Source organism: Equus asinus, chromosome X, assembly GCF_041296235.1.
Source record: "Equus asinus isolate D_3611 breed Donkey chromosome X, EquAss-T2T_v2, whole genome shotgun sequence".
In the NCBI taxonomy this organism is placed as follows: Eukaryota; Metazoa; Chordata; class Mammalia; order Perissodactyla; family Equidae; genus Equus; species Equus asinus.
In genome coordinates, this window is record NC_091820.1 from 1123374 (window position 1) to 1135597 (window position 12224).

General features: G+C 44.5%; 1 protein-coding gene across 8 annotated transcripts in view; it reads left to right on the forward strand.

Annotated features, from left to right (window-relative positions):
• The window catches only part of ARSH (arylsulfatase family member H), a 54932-nt gene that overhangs the window by 26177 nt on the left and 16531 nt on the right, over window positions 1-12224 (forward strand). For 4 of the 8 annotated variants that reach the window (XM_014826784.3, XM_070501812.1, XM_070501813.1 and 1 more), the window contains 3 exons: window positions 9588-9628; window positions 10749-10898; window positions 11970-12091. In XM_014826784.3, the coding sequence (XP_014682270.2) occupies window positions 9606-9628; window positions 10749-10898; window positions 11970-12091 (295 nt within the window). In that variant the 5' untranslated portion in view covers window positions 9588-9605. Of the gene's footprint in view, window positions 1-9587; window positions 9629-10748; window positions 10899-11969; window positions 12092-12224 lie in introns of those variants that run through there. The other 4 variants (XM_070501814.1, XM_070501815.1, XM_070501817.1 and 1 more) reach the window with 2 other exon arrangements.

The following is a 12224-nucleotide window of genomic DNA, read 5'->3' on the forward strand; positions in this document are numbered from 1 at the left end:
TCCAGAAAAGGAGCGAGTATTTGGAGACAGGAGAAGAGCTCACTTAGGCTTGCCTTGTCTATGTGACTCCATCGCAGCCCTAAGCTAGTGAGGATCCCGAAGAAGGTAGATTGCAATTTACTTGGAGCTCAGCGGGAGCCTTTTGATGGAGCTTTCTGAAACAAGAGACAAACTGGAAAAACTGCGATAATGAGGATGGTGAACATTCCATGAATTGTTCAGGCAACTCGCCCGCACTTTCCTGATCTTGCCAGAAGGTGTGTGTCAAAAGAAAGTTTCCACACAGCTAGGTTGTGACTGCCACCTGGCTGACGGGTGTTGCAACGTGCATCCAGAATTCAGAAACGTTAACACGTCGGGGCTTTGCAAATATTTCCTCCCGTGCTGGGTGCTGTCTTTTCACTCTTGATAGTGTCCTTTGATACACACGAGTTTTTGTTTTTGGTGAAGTCCAGTTTATCTATTTTTCTTTTATTGCTTGTGTCTTTGGTGCCATATCTAAGAAATCACTGCCAAATCCCACATCGTGAAGATTTGCCCCAATGTTTTCTTGTAAGAGTCTTGTCATTTTTAGCTCTTTTAGTTAAGTCTTGGATCTATTTGGAGTTAATTTTGTGGTCCATCCGCATAGCGGAATATTATGCACCCACGAAAAGGAGGGAAGCGCTGACACGCCTATAATGTGGACGAACCTTGAACACGTCATGCTCAGTGAGAGAAGCCAGACAGTACATGATTCCATTTATGTGAAATGTCCAGAACAGACCAGTCCCTAGAGATTTGTGGTTGGGAAAGTCTCTTCGTGGTTGCTGGGGACTGGAGGTGGGGGAAAGAATGAGGAATGACACTTAATAGGTACCAGGTCTCCTTTTGGGGTGATGAAAATGTTCTGGAATTAGATAGAGATGACGGTTGCCCAACATTCTTAGACTAAAACCCTTTGAAGTAAAACCCATTGAATTGCATGCTTTACGATGATCACAATGGTGAATTTTGTGGTTTGTGTATTTTTACTACTGTAACAAAATGAAAAAAGAACATGGGGATAAAAATGTGTGTTTTAGAACATATAAAGTAGAGTTTGTCACCTGCCCCAAATCCCTTTTCTAGTAAGTGGTTTGAGCCCTGGCAGTGATGGACGTGAACCTGTCCACTTAACCGTGTAACCCGCCGTCTGGATTCCCCCGAGAGAAGAGAAGGTTGCATTTGATTTCTTCCTTTAACAAACAGGCCAGGGCATCCTTCCTTTGAGCGGCATTGGAAGGCCGTGGGTCTAATCTTCACCAATGGACGTCACCTTTCTCTGAAATCTGCAGATCCCGCCGTCCATCTGGACACACTCTATGCGTTGGGGATCAGAGTTTCATTGTGTGGCAGAGGGAGAATCTCACAAATGATCAAAACTGGGGGAATCTTTCCACATAACTTCAGTTTTCAATGGGTGAATTCCAGCAATATGGCCCCACGGTCCTTGCTTGAATGTCCTCGGTGGTATCATTCTCTGTCTCACTCTTGCGAGCTTGGGGGTCCTGGATCATAGAGGCTGTGTGGTATGCCGATAACAGAAGAATCTTGGATGGCACTTTCCAGCTGTGTGACTTTGAAGAGGTTGCAGAACCTCTCTGTTTCTCTATTTCATCATTGGTGGGATGGTACATGTGTGCCCAATGCCACCATTGGAGTGGCTGGAGGTTACACACAAAGTGCTTGGAACAAGGTAGGCTTGATGCGGGAACCCTGGAGGGCTGGTGATTGTTCTTTGCAGCTGAGAAATGGCAGGAAGAAACCCTCAGCTGCCTTTCACAGTGCAAGCTCTGGATTGAGAGGGTCCCAAGAAACGTATTTTTCTGCTGCACTGAAACCAAACCATTGTGTGTTTTGGTTTTGAGTCATTTTGGGTTCTAAGGTTCCAAGTAGGTGTGTAAGACACCGCTTTCGTAAATTCCTTCCGGGATAAGCTCTAATTTGGACCCTGTTCCTCCCACGTCCCCTGCCCAGACTTCTACTGGATCTTCAGGTTTGGGAACGAAGACTTCCCTTCTGGAAACATCCGTGGATCTCACTCTTAACTCCAGGTCTGGATTTCCGGTGACTCCTTCGTGCTTCAATCACGGCCGACACAAAAGCTTCTTCTCCGTGATTTTTTTCCTGGTTCTTTTCAATTAATCGTTGCTCTTTGAGACGACTTAGCTAAAAACGTGCCTTTGCTTTGAGGCTTAATGGTGCAGTGTTTCTAAGGGGCACGCGTTTAGACCAGAAGATGAAAGCTACCCTTGAAAGGATGTCGCAGGGTTTAAGATGCTGAAATTCATCTTCTTATCATCTGTTCCCTCTCCCCTCCTTTTCACACCTAACTGGAGTCCTTGGTGAAGGCTCCAGAAAAATTATCTTGGCAGAAAACGTCTTCAATTTCATTAAATCCCCTTAATTATATGTGTCTGTTGACTACCAGTTGAAAGGTGGAGGTGAATGATTCCTAAATAATTATGTGACAGCTGTCACCGTAGGTTATGTTTAAATATAAAAATAATTGACAGACCTGAGCGGTGCCCGACCTTGGTGCTTAATAAACATTTAATTATAAGGATGAGGACGGCAAGTTTGAGCTGTGGCAGGAACTTGCGAGACCAGAGTCCGCCAATGTAGGAGCTCGAGAAAACGACTCGTTTCCAGTAAGTAAAATGTGTCAGGTTTACTGTGATTCTGGTTGGGTGTGCTTAAATTTTTAAATGGTCCGTGGGATTGAGAGTAAATAGCTGAGCAGTCCTTTTATAAAAGTCTTCTTTCTCTCTCTCTTTTTTTTTTTTTTGGAACATTTTCTGGAATTTTATACAAATGGGACCCTGTGGTATTGACTCGTTTGTGTGGCTTCTTTCACTGGGCATCGTCATTTTGGGATTGATGATTGTTGTTGTCTGTATCAATGGCTTATTCCTTGTTGTTGCTGAGTAATATTCTGTGAATTCTGGTTGTCCCAGAGTGGGTTTATCCATTCGTCTGTGAGAGGACACTCGGGGTGTCAAATATGATTTTCCGTAGTGGGTTTTCTGTGTTTAAGAGTGTAGACCAATCAAAGATCATGCAGTCGGGTGACATTTGCTTGGTCACAAGATGATAACGTCTGTACAGGTAAGTTTGGAAACTTCAAAATTTGTCTTTTCCTTTTTTGGAGGGTATCTATTACAATCCTTGAATTGGCTTATGCAGTTCATACATCGCAATGAATACTGAATGTTGAAAATCAAAGGTTAACACATAGCGCAATAATTTTGCTCCTTTACAGACCGGGCTTCTGCTCTCTAAATTTCCTTCATAATGGCTGTAATTTAATTTTTTTTACTAGTCGAGTTTTTCTTACTGAAAAGCAAATAATGGAGGGGCGGGGTCTATGTCATCCAATGGAAAAACCAGCTTTATATTAATTGCTAGAAAAAAAAGAATGTTTTTTAATAACAAATGTATTTAAAGTTTTCCATATTGTTGAGTATTTTCCTTTATATTTTATGATAATGATGTTCCAAGACTCAGTCAACGTCGGGCAACTTGGGGAAAGTTTGGGAATTTATGGGAATCTCTTCGGAAATCTCTTGCCTCCGTGAGGAACCACATGATAAAGCTCTAAGCCAGCTTATTACATTCCTTCCGGTAGGAAATTAGGAAAACAAAGTAATGAAGATGCCGCTATCTAAGTTTGAATTATTAATACATTTAAATTTTTAAAAAGAAGGGAATTGCAGGCTTATATTCTAAATCAACATCTCTGTGAAGGAGAAAATCAGAATCTCGCCCCGTTGAAAAATAGCGGGAGATAGCACGCAAGAAGATAATTTCCTGTTAGTCTAGTTCAGTGGATTTCACTGTGGGGAGAGGGTGGTTTCGTCTGCTGGGGGACATTTGGTGACGTCTGGGGACGTTTTTTGGTTATCAGTGTTGGAGGCGGAGGGTGCTCCTGGCATCTATCTGGTGGGTGGAGACCAGGATGCCGCTCGACATCCTGCAGTGCACAGGATGCCCCACCACAGAGCGTGGTCCAGCCCCAAATGCTCCTGGTGTGAGGTTGAGAAAGCCTGGTCGAGAACATTTGCCCGACTCTCCGAGTGTGCCTCTCAGCCTCAGGTCACGTAGACAACGTGGAGTTTTTACCTCTTGCCTTTACTGACACCGCCCCCTTCCGGGCTTTGGTTCTGAGCACACAGCCAAGGAAGGAAGGACAGGCTTACGTGGGAAATACGATCCATTGTATTTCTTCACTTTAAGGTATGAAATGCTAGGGCCGGCCCCGTGGCCGAGTGGTTAAGTTCGGGCGCTCCTCTTCAGCGGTCCAGGGTTTCACAGCTTTGGATCCTGGGTGTAGACATGGCACTGGTCAGGCCATGCTGAGGCGGCGTGCCACATAGCAGAGCCAGAAGGACCTACAACTAGAATATACAACTATGCACTGGGAGGCTTTGGGGAGAAGAAGAAAAAAAAAAAAAAAGAAGAAGAAGATTGGCAGCAGATGTTAGCTCAGGGGCTAATCTTTGGGAAAAAGAAAGCATTTATATAAGGTATGAAATGCTGAGTTTTGCTGAATTTTCCCTGGGTTGTAATGATGTCTCAGACTCACTCATCTGAAGGCTGACCATTTCCATCAAGATAACTTGGGGGTCACACTGGGCCCGAAGCCATTTTTCGGCATCCGCTCTGCAAGTAGACTGTGGGTTCGTATATAATTGCACATTTTCAGGTGTGTAAGGGAAGGAAGGAATTCTCTCTTGTTGGGAGAACTTCCGAGACTCGTTTTCATGGCTACCGTATTGTAGTGTATGAATATCTTATTTAATGGATATTTTAATTAATGGAGAGGCTGTGTTTGGATTTATTAGTTTGACTGGAAGCTACACCCCGCTCCGGAAGCCCATTTTATCCACGGAAGAGTGGGGCTGGTGATATTATTAGCCGTCCTTCCTCATGGAGAAGTGGCAAAGCTGAAGGAGACACGGCCCGGGTAGCTTGACTACACCTTGGATGAAAGGTCCCGTAAAAGTAATCACCGTTTGGGTTTCAGCTTCCGTCGGGGCATGCATTACGGAATTACACGGCTCTACCATCAAAGAGATCCAGGGCATCAAGGAGTGCGTTCTCCTTATTTTAAAGGGGATAGCACAGAATTCTGCAGTATGAATATATCCCAGTTTATTGAAGCCATTCCTCTTTAGAACGAGCGTGTCAGTTGGTTTCAATTTGGCTCTATTTAAAAACAACGTTGCAACAAGCATCCTCTCTCTTGCCTTTTCGCCCCCCCCCCCCCAGTCCCACCCCGAGGCTGGTGTCTCTCTCGGGGGAACGAGTACAAATGCTCCATTGTCCTTAAAATTTACCTTTTTCTGGTTGCTGAGGAGGCTGAGCAGATTTTTATGTGCTTATCCATCATTTTTGTGACTTCTGTGAATTGCCAGTTGACGTCCTATGTCTAATTTTTCTGTTGGATTTTTCTTCCTTTTCTAATTTATTTATTGAAAATATTGCAGATAGTTTTCTCCTTCCTTGAGCGTGCCTATGTTTTGCTTTGCTGATAGGATCTCTTGTTATGTAGAAGGTTTTTTAAATTACTTAGATTTGTTTCCTGGGGCAGCTGTAACAAATTACCATAAATTGGGAGCTTAAAACCACAGGAATTCATCCTTTCCCAGTGCTGGAGACCGAGAGTCTGAGATGAAGGGGCGTCGCAGGGCCGCGCTCCCTCCGGAGGCTCCAGGGGAGGGTCCCTCCTGCCTCTTCCAGCGTCCGGGGCTCCAGGGTCCCTGGGCTGGTGGCCGCCTCCCTCCCGTCTCTGCCTCCGTCCTCACGGGGCTGCTCCTCTGCGTCTGCGTCTCCTCTTCTGTCTCTGATGAGGACGCTGTCCTTGGATTCAGGGCCACCTCCTCCAGGAAGCCCTCCTCTCCATCCTTGATTCAGGGCCGCCTCCTCCAGGAAGCCCTCCTCTCCATCCTTGATTCAGGGCCGCCTCCTCCAGGAAGCCCTCCTCTCCATCCTTGATTCAGGGCCACCTCCTCCAGGAAGCCCTCCTGTCCATCCTTGATTCAGGGCCGCCTCCTCCAGGAAGCCCTCCTCTCCATCCTTCCCTTCATCACACCTGCAAAGACCCTGCTTCCAAATAAACCCACATTCACAGGTTCCTCAGTATAAGTGCAGTCATGCCTCACTTAACGATGGGGACACATTCTGAGCAATGTGTTGTTAGCTGATCCTGTCGTTGTGCGAACATCATAGCATGTACTTACGCAAACCCAGATGATATAGTCTACTCCACGTCTAGGCTACATGGTGCTAATCCTATAGGACCACCATCGTAGATGTGGTCTGCTGTTGACTGAAGCATCATTATGTGCTGCATGACTATATTCAACAGCCTCTATCTCACTAAGGTGTCCATGACTGATCAATACTTCTGCATCATTGGGAGTTAATCTCTAAAGATGAAAACATTAAAATATGCACTATTTTTTTAAGGTTTTTTTTTGCAGCTTTATTGAGATAGACTTGCCATATAACATTGTGTAAGTTTAGGCTGTACAATGTGACAATTGTACATATGTATATGTTACAAAATGATTACCACAATAAGGTTAGTTAACGCATCCGTCACCTCACATAGCTACATTTTTTCCACATCATTTCGCAAGGTCCACTCCACCATCCAAGGGCACCATAATTTTGACTCTGTCTCTGAGGGGATGTGGCACAAGCACCATCTGTGTGAGCATTTGCACGGCAATGTTTCACCCACTTGGGGATATAATTCTTGTATCGGCTGATGAGTTTCCTGGTCTTTCTTAGAGTTTTCTGAGGGCTGCTTCCTGACTAAGCAGGTGATTTGGAGCACCTATTTAAAGACAGCTGGAAAATAAAACCAGTTTGTAAAACCACATTTGCGTATGATGCCAGCCTCACGCATTCGTATACAGTCATGCGAAGCATCATGGCGTTTGGGTCAACGATACATGGCGTAAACGATGGTGGTCCCGTAGGTTACTACCATATACTCTAGGTGTGTAGGAGGCTATACCATCTACGTTTGTGTAAATACACTCTATGATCTTCACACAACAACAAAATTGCGTAGTGACCCATTTCTCAGAGCATACCCCCGTCATTAAACGATGCATCACTGTATCTCCAGAAGGTCAAATATGCCGGACCAATTAGAAGGAATGGGGGCGGGACTGAAGATGGGTCTGGAGGAGCTCCCTGGTAGGAAGGATCTTGATAGTCCTTAAAATCTGGAATTGATAAATACAATACTTTGAGGCAAACGGATGGCTGGGACCATCCGTTGTGACTCTTGCCAATCTTGGGTTGGAGAGAGACTTACGAAATTAGGGTGGAAACAGCTATGATTAGTGGATTAAAAAGCACCTCTCTTACTTGCCTCACTCACCCGGCTCTTGGGAAATGCTCGATTCCTGAGAATTTGTGCATTTACTGGAAGGCCATGGAATGTGTTAGGCAGTGGAGTTGGAGACATGAAAAATAGATATGGCTACTCAGGATGTCATCGTGGAATCAAATCAAATGCAGAAGTATTGACTGTGGGGCAGAGAGAATGGGCCCCACCACCCAAAGGTGGGATGTGGGCTTCATCAAATGTCCCCCAGGAAGTGAGCATCTGGAGTTGGCACATTTGAGAGCCTTACTGGAGGTCTAAGAAAAGAAGATGGCCCTGGAAATTGGGCACGCGCACACACACACACACACACACACACACACACACACACATGACTGAGGGTCAGAGACTTCATCTTGAATCCCAGATCTTCAATCTACCAGCCTGTGAAAGTGTTTTAAATTCTATGATCACCAGCTCCCTCTCCCATAAAACCGGAGAGCTGTCATTAACCCTTTGAGGCAAGCAAGGTGAGATATTTTGAGGATCCGGTGGGAACGTGTGTGTGTGGAAATGCCCTGGGAATGAGAAAGCCCTATAAATTGTATGGCGGTTTCATTAATCTTTATTATATATCATTTGTCTTGTGGGGAGCCTACAAAAACCTCACTGATTTAGAGCAATTTGAGGGTCCTAGGCAGGGGGACACCAGACTGTACTACTTTTTGGACTGTTATAAAAGGTCATAAAAAGGAAAAGACAATTCATCAGTGGCAAAAAAATATTTGCAAATTACCTATCCAACAAGGGGTTAATTTCCAAAATATATAAAGAACTCATACAACTCAACAACAAAAAAACAAACAACCCAATCAAAAAATGGGCTGAGGACGTGAGCAGACACTTTTCCAAAGAAGATATACAGATGGCCAACAGGCACATGAAAAGGTGTTCCACAGCACTAATCATCAGGGAAATGCAAATCAAAACTGTAATGAGATATCACCTTACACCTGTCAGAATGGCTGTAATTACCAAGACAAAAAAGAACAAATGTCGGAGAGGATGTGGAGAAAAGGGAACCCGCATACCCTGCTGGTGGGAATGCAAACTGGTGCAGCCACTATGGAAAACAGTATGGAGGTTTCTTTCAAAATCTGAAAATAGAAAATACCATATGATCCAGCTATTCTACTGCTGGGTTATTAATCAAAGGACATGAAATCAACAATTCAAAAGGACTAATGCACCCCTATGTTCATCACAGCATTATTCACAATAGCCAAGATGTGGAAGCAACCCAAGTGCCCATCAACGGATGAAAGGATAAAGCAGATGTGGTATATATGCACAATGGAGTACTACTCAGCCCTAAAAAAGACAAAATGGTGCCGTTTTCAACAACGTGGGTGGACCTTGAGGGTATTATGTTAAGTAAAATGTCAGACAGAGACAGACAAATACTGTATGATTTCACTCACATGTGGAAGATAAACAAACACATAGTTAAGGAGAATAGATTACTGGTTACCAGAGGGGAAGGGAGTGGGGGAAGCGCAAAAGGGATAAAGTAGCACATATGTATGGTGACAGTTAAAAACTAGACTATTGGTGGTGAGCACGAGGCAGTCTCTACAGAAACTCAAATATAATAGTGTATACCTGAAATATACGCAACGTTATAAGCCAATGTGACCTCAATAAAATAAACAAAAAAATAGCGTGTCTCTAATAAACATAGATTTCCTAGAAAAAAAATCATAATTACAGCTGTGGAACATGCCCTCCCTTGCCAGACAAGTTTGGCTGTCATGACCATAGGTGCGTGCTGTTCACCATGGTGTCTATTAAGATAGAAGGTTTTGGTTAAGCACCATGTGTAGAGGACCATACGTACAGTAGACCTGATACAGTTATGGGATGGGGGCCCATTCATTGACGACTGACTGATTTTAGTGACTCTGGAATGAAGAGTTTTGTGTGGCTGGGTCAAAACATCGTTGGTTGGAAACGTGCCATAAGAACTATCCCGACATGAGTAGATCACGCACGCTCTCTTGCCACCTTCTCTCCGGACATACTTGTGTCCATGCAATTAGGTGTAAAGAATTTAGTGGGTCAACATAAAACAGGCTCGTTAGCACTTTGGACCATGAGCTGTCTAGCTCTGAGAAAAATAGCTGCTTTGCCGATATTCTTAATTTACACTTTTCTTCCCTAGGTAACAGAATAAGGAGCCATGAAACAGCCGTTCTATGACTGGTAAGTAGGCAAATTCATAAAGCGTCATAATTCACTACATCTAGAGAGAAGGGTTTGTTCAGGTCATCTCCATCCCCGTAGATGTTTGGTCTGCTTGATCTACTGGAGACGGGTTAAAGGTAATGAGGAGGGTGGCGAGGGGCCATGGGTTGATGGAGTCGTATGCGATGGCTTTTCTGAGGAAGCGATGCTTGCTTAGGAATGATGGCACGTGTAGGAATTCATAGGGCGGAAAGCAGGGTGTTCCAGAGATGGGGCTAGACAAGGGTCAGAGTCACGTTGGGTGGAATTTTCGGTTGGGGTACCAGTGTCCTGTGTAACAGAATGATCCTTGACTTGTAATCGTCTCTGATCAAGGACCGTCGTGCATTGTTTTCAACGTAGTATAGCATTTCGCGGTTTCATACGGATGATTGTGCACGCTAAAATTTAGTAGAATATATAAATATGTTAAATTCCATTTTTCAGAATTTTTAGTATTTTGGGGGGGAACAGTTGAGCGTCGCCCACAATGTGTTTGTGGACATATTTTCTTGATGAAGAAAAGGAGGAATTTCTTTGTGTGCACCGGTGAAATCCACCCTAGGATTTTGGTTTATCCTCATCTACTCCTGGGCTCAGACCCAAGATGTTACTACAGTCCCTGCTGGCACTTTTCCTCGGTTTGGCTCAGAGCAAAATTATGAACTATAAAATGTATTTAAAAAGCACAACTGAGCATTAAAAAAAAAATCCAGCTTGACTAGCTAGCTATTTGCTCCAATTTTCCACTTTTTGTCTACATTTTTACGCAAAGAAATCAAATTACTAGACGTTACACTCAACTTTCACCACTGTTATGTTTTTTAAGGGCCCCATGTCTCTAAGGCAGTTCGAAAACTTAAGCGAATTTAATATCACCGTGCGTGCAAAATTAATTTGTATGTTACACCATATTAACATAACACATGAATTTTCACAAAATAATTTTTACCAAAAATCCCCCAGCTCAGGTACACTGCATAGTGAAAAATGATCAAGGATACTATTATTTCCTATGTTAAGTTGGCTAAAATGCAAATGTGAATTGACAGTTTCTGGGTTTTTGGTGGTTATTTTTTTTCCCCCAAAACACTTTCAGGAACTGCTGGCTGTCGGTGTCACTGTGGTGTTTGTTTGGGGGCCTCAATGGGACGTTCGTGACGAGGAACTCCAGGCCCAATATTGTCCTGTTGATGGCGGACGACCTTGGGGTGGGAGATGTATGCTGCTATGGTAATGACACCGTGAGGTAAACACACCCCCCCCCCACCTGCAGATGGTGGTGCCCCGGCCCCGACAGCCACGTCTCTGCGCTTGACCACCCCCAGTCTCAGCTCTCAACCCGGACAGCAGAGGTGGCCCTTGGGAAGCTGCCCCAATGTCAGGACGGCATTTGGCATCCCGGTCTCCTTAGCCTGTAGTTGTTTTTTGTTGCGGTGAAAATTCACCTTTTTAACGAATTTATAGTTAGCAGTTCAGAGGCATCTGGTGAATCCACAATGTTCTACAGCCATCACCTCTGCCTAGTTCCAGAACTTTCTCCTCACCCCAAAAGGCAACCCGGAACCCGTTAACAGTCACTCCCTATTCTCCGCACTTCCAGCCCCCGGAAGCTATTCACCTGCTTTCTGTCTCTGTGGATTTGCCTGTTCTGGACATTTCATGTGAATGGAATCATATGACGTCTGAGTTTGCTCAGAGTGTCATAATAAAGCATCCCAGACTGGGGGTTTTCCACAGCAGACGTTTATTTCTCCCCGTCCTGGAGGCTGGATGTCTGAGATCCACGTGTGGTCAGGGCTGGTTCCTCCTGAGGCCTCTCTCCTTGGCGTGTGGACGTGTCTTCTCCCCGTGTCCTCACATGGTCCTCCCTCTGTGCGTGTCTGTCTCCTCATCTCCTCTTCTTAAAGAAAATGGGAAATAAACTCCAAAATGCCGCAGTTTGGTTTAAAAAAGAGAGATTTTGCCGCAAGAAATGCATTAACCTTTTATTTCACCTAAGTTACCCACTAATTGTAGGAATGTGAAATGATCAGATCGACTGGCTTTTCCATTGAAATGCACATGAACTCAGACTGGTAATGCTTTAATTAGATCTGGTGATTCATATTCGTTTGTAATCATTTTACCTGAAGATACATTATTTCACATTCTGCTTTCCCTTTGCGTCTAACCATAGCTGCATGTAAGTAGGTAAAAAGGGTGTATTTTCGGTTTACTGGAAACAGAGTCGTCTCAACCCAAAGCAGAATGGCTTTGGATCTTGTGCATTTGTTTGGGAATTAGAAACTCGCATGCCGACTTCTCCTTCTGCCTGCAGCACACCCAACATCGACCGCCTGGCAAGTGAGGGAGTGAGGCTCACCCAGCACCTGGCGGCCGCCTCCGTTTGCACCCCGAGTCGGGCTGCCTTCCTGACGGGCCGGTACCCCATCAGATCAGGTGGGGGCAGTGTCACGTAACAGCGTTTTTGTCTCTCAACAATGCTTTCTTGTGACTGACTTTTGCAACTTCTTCATAGCAACACTCAAAAGGTGGCTCAAGGTATTAAGAATCTAAATTCAAACAGAGGTTG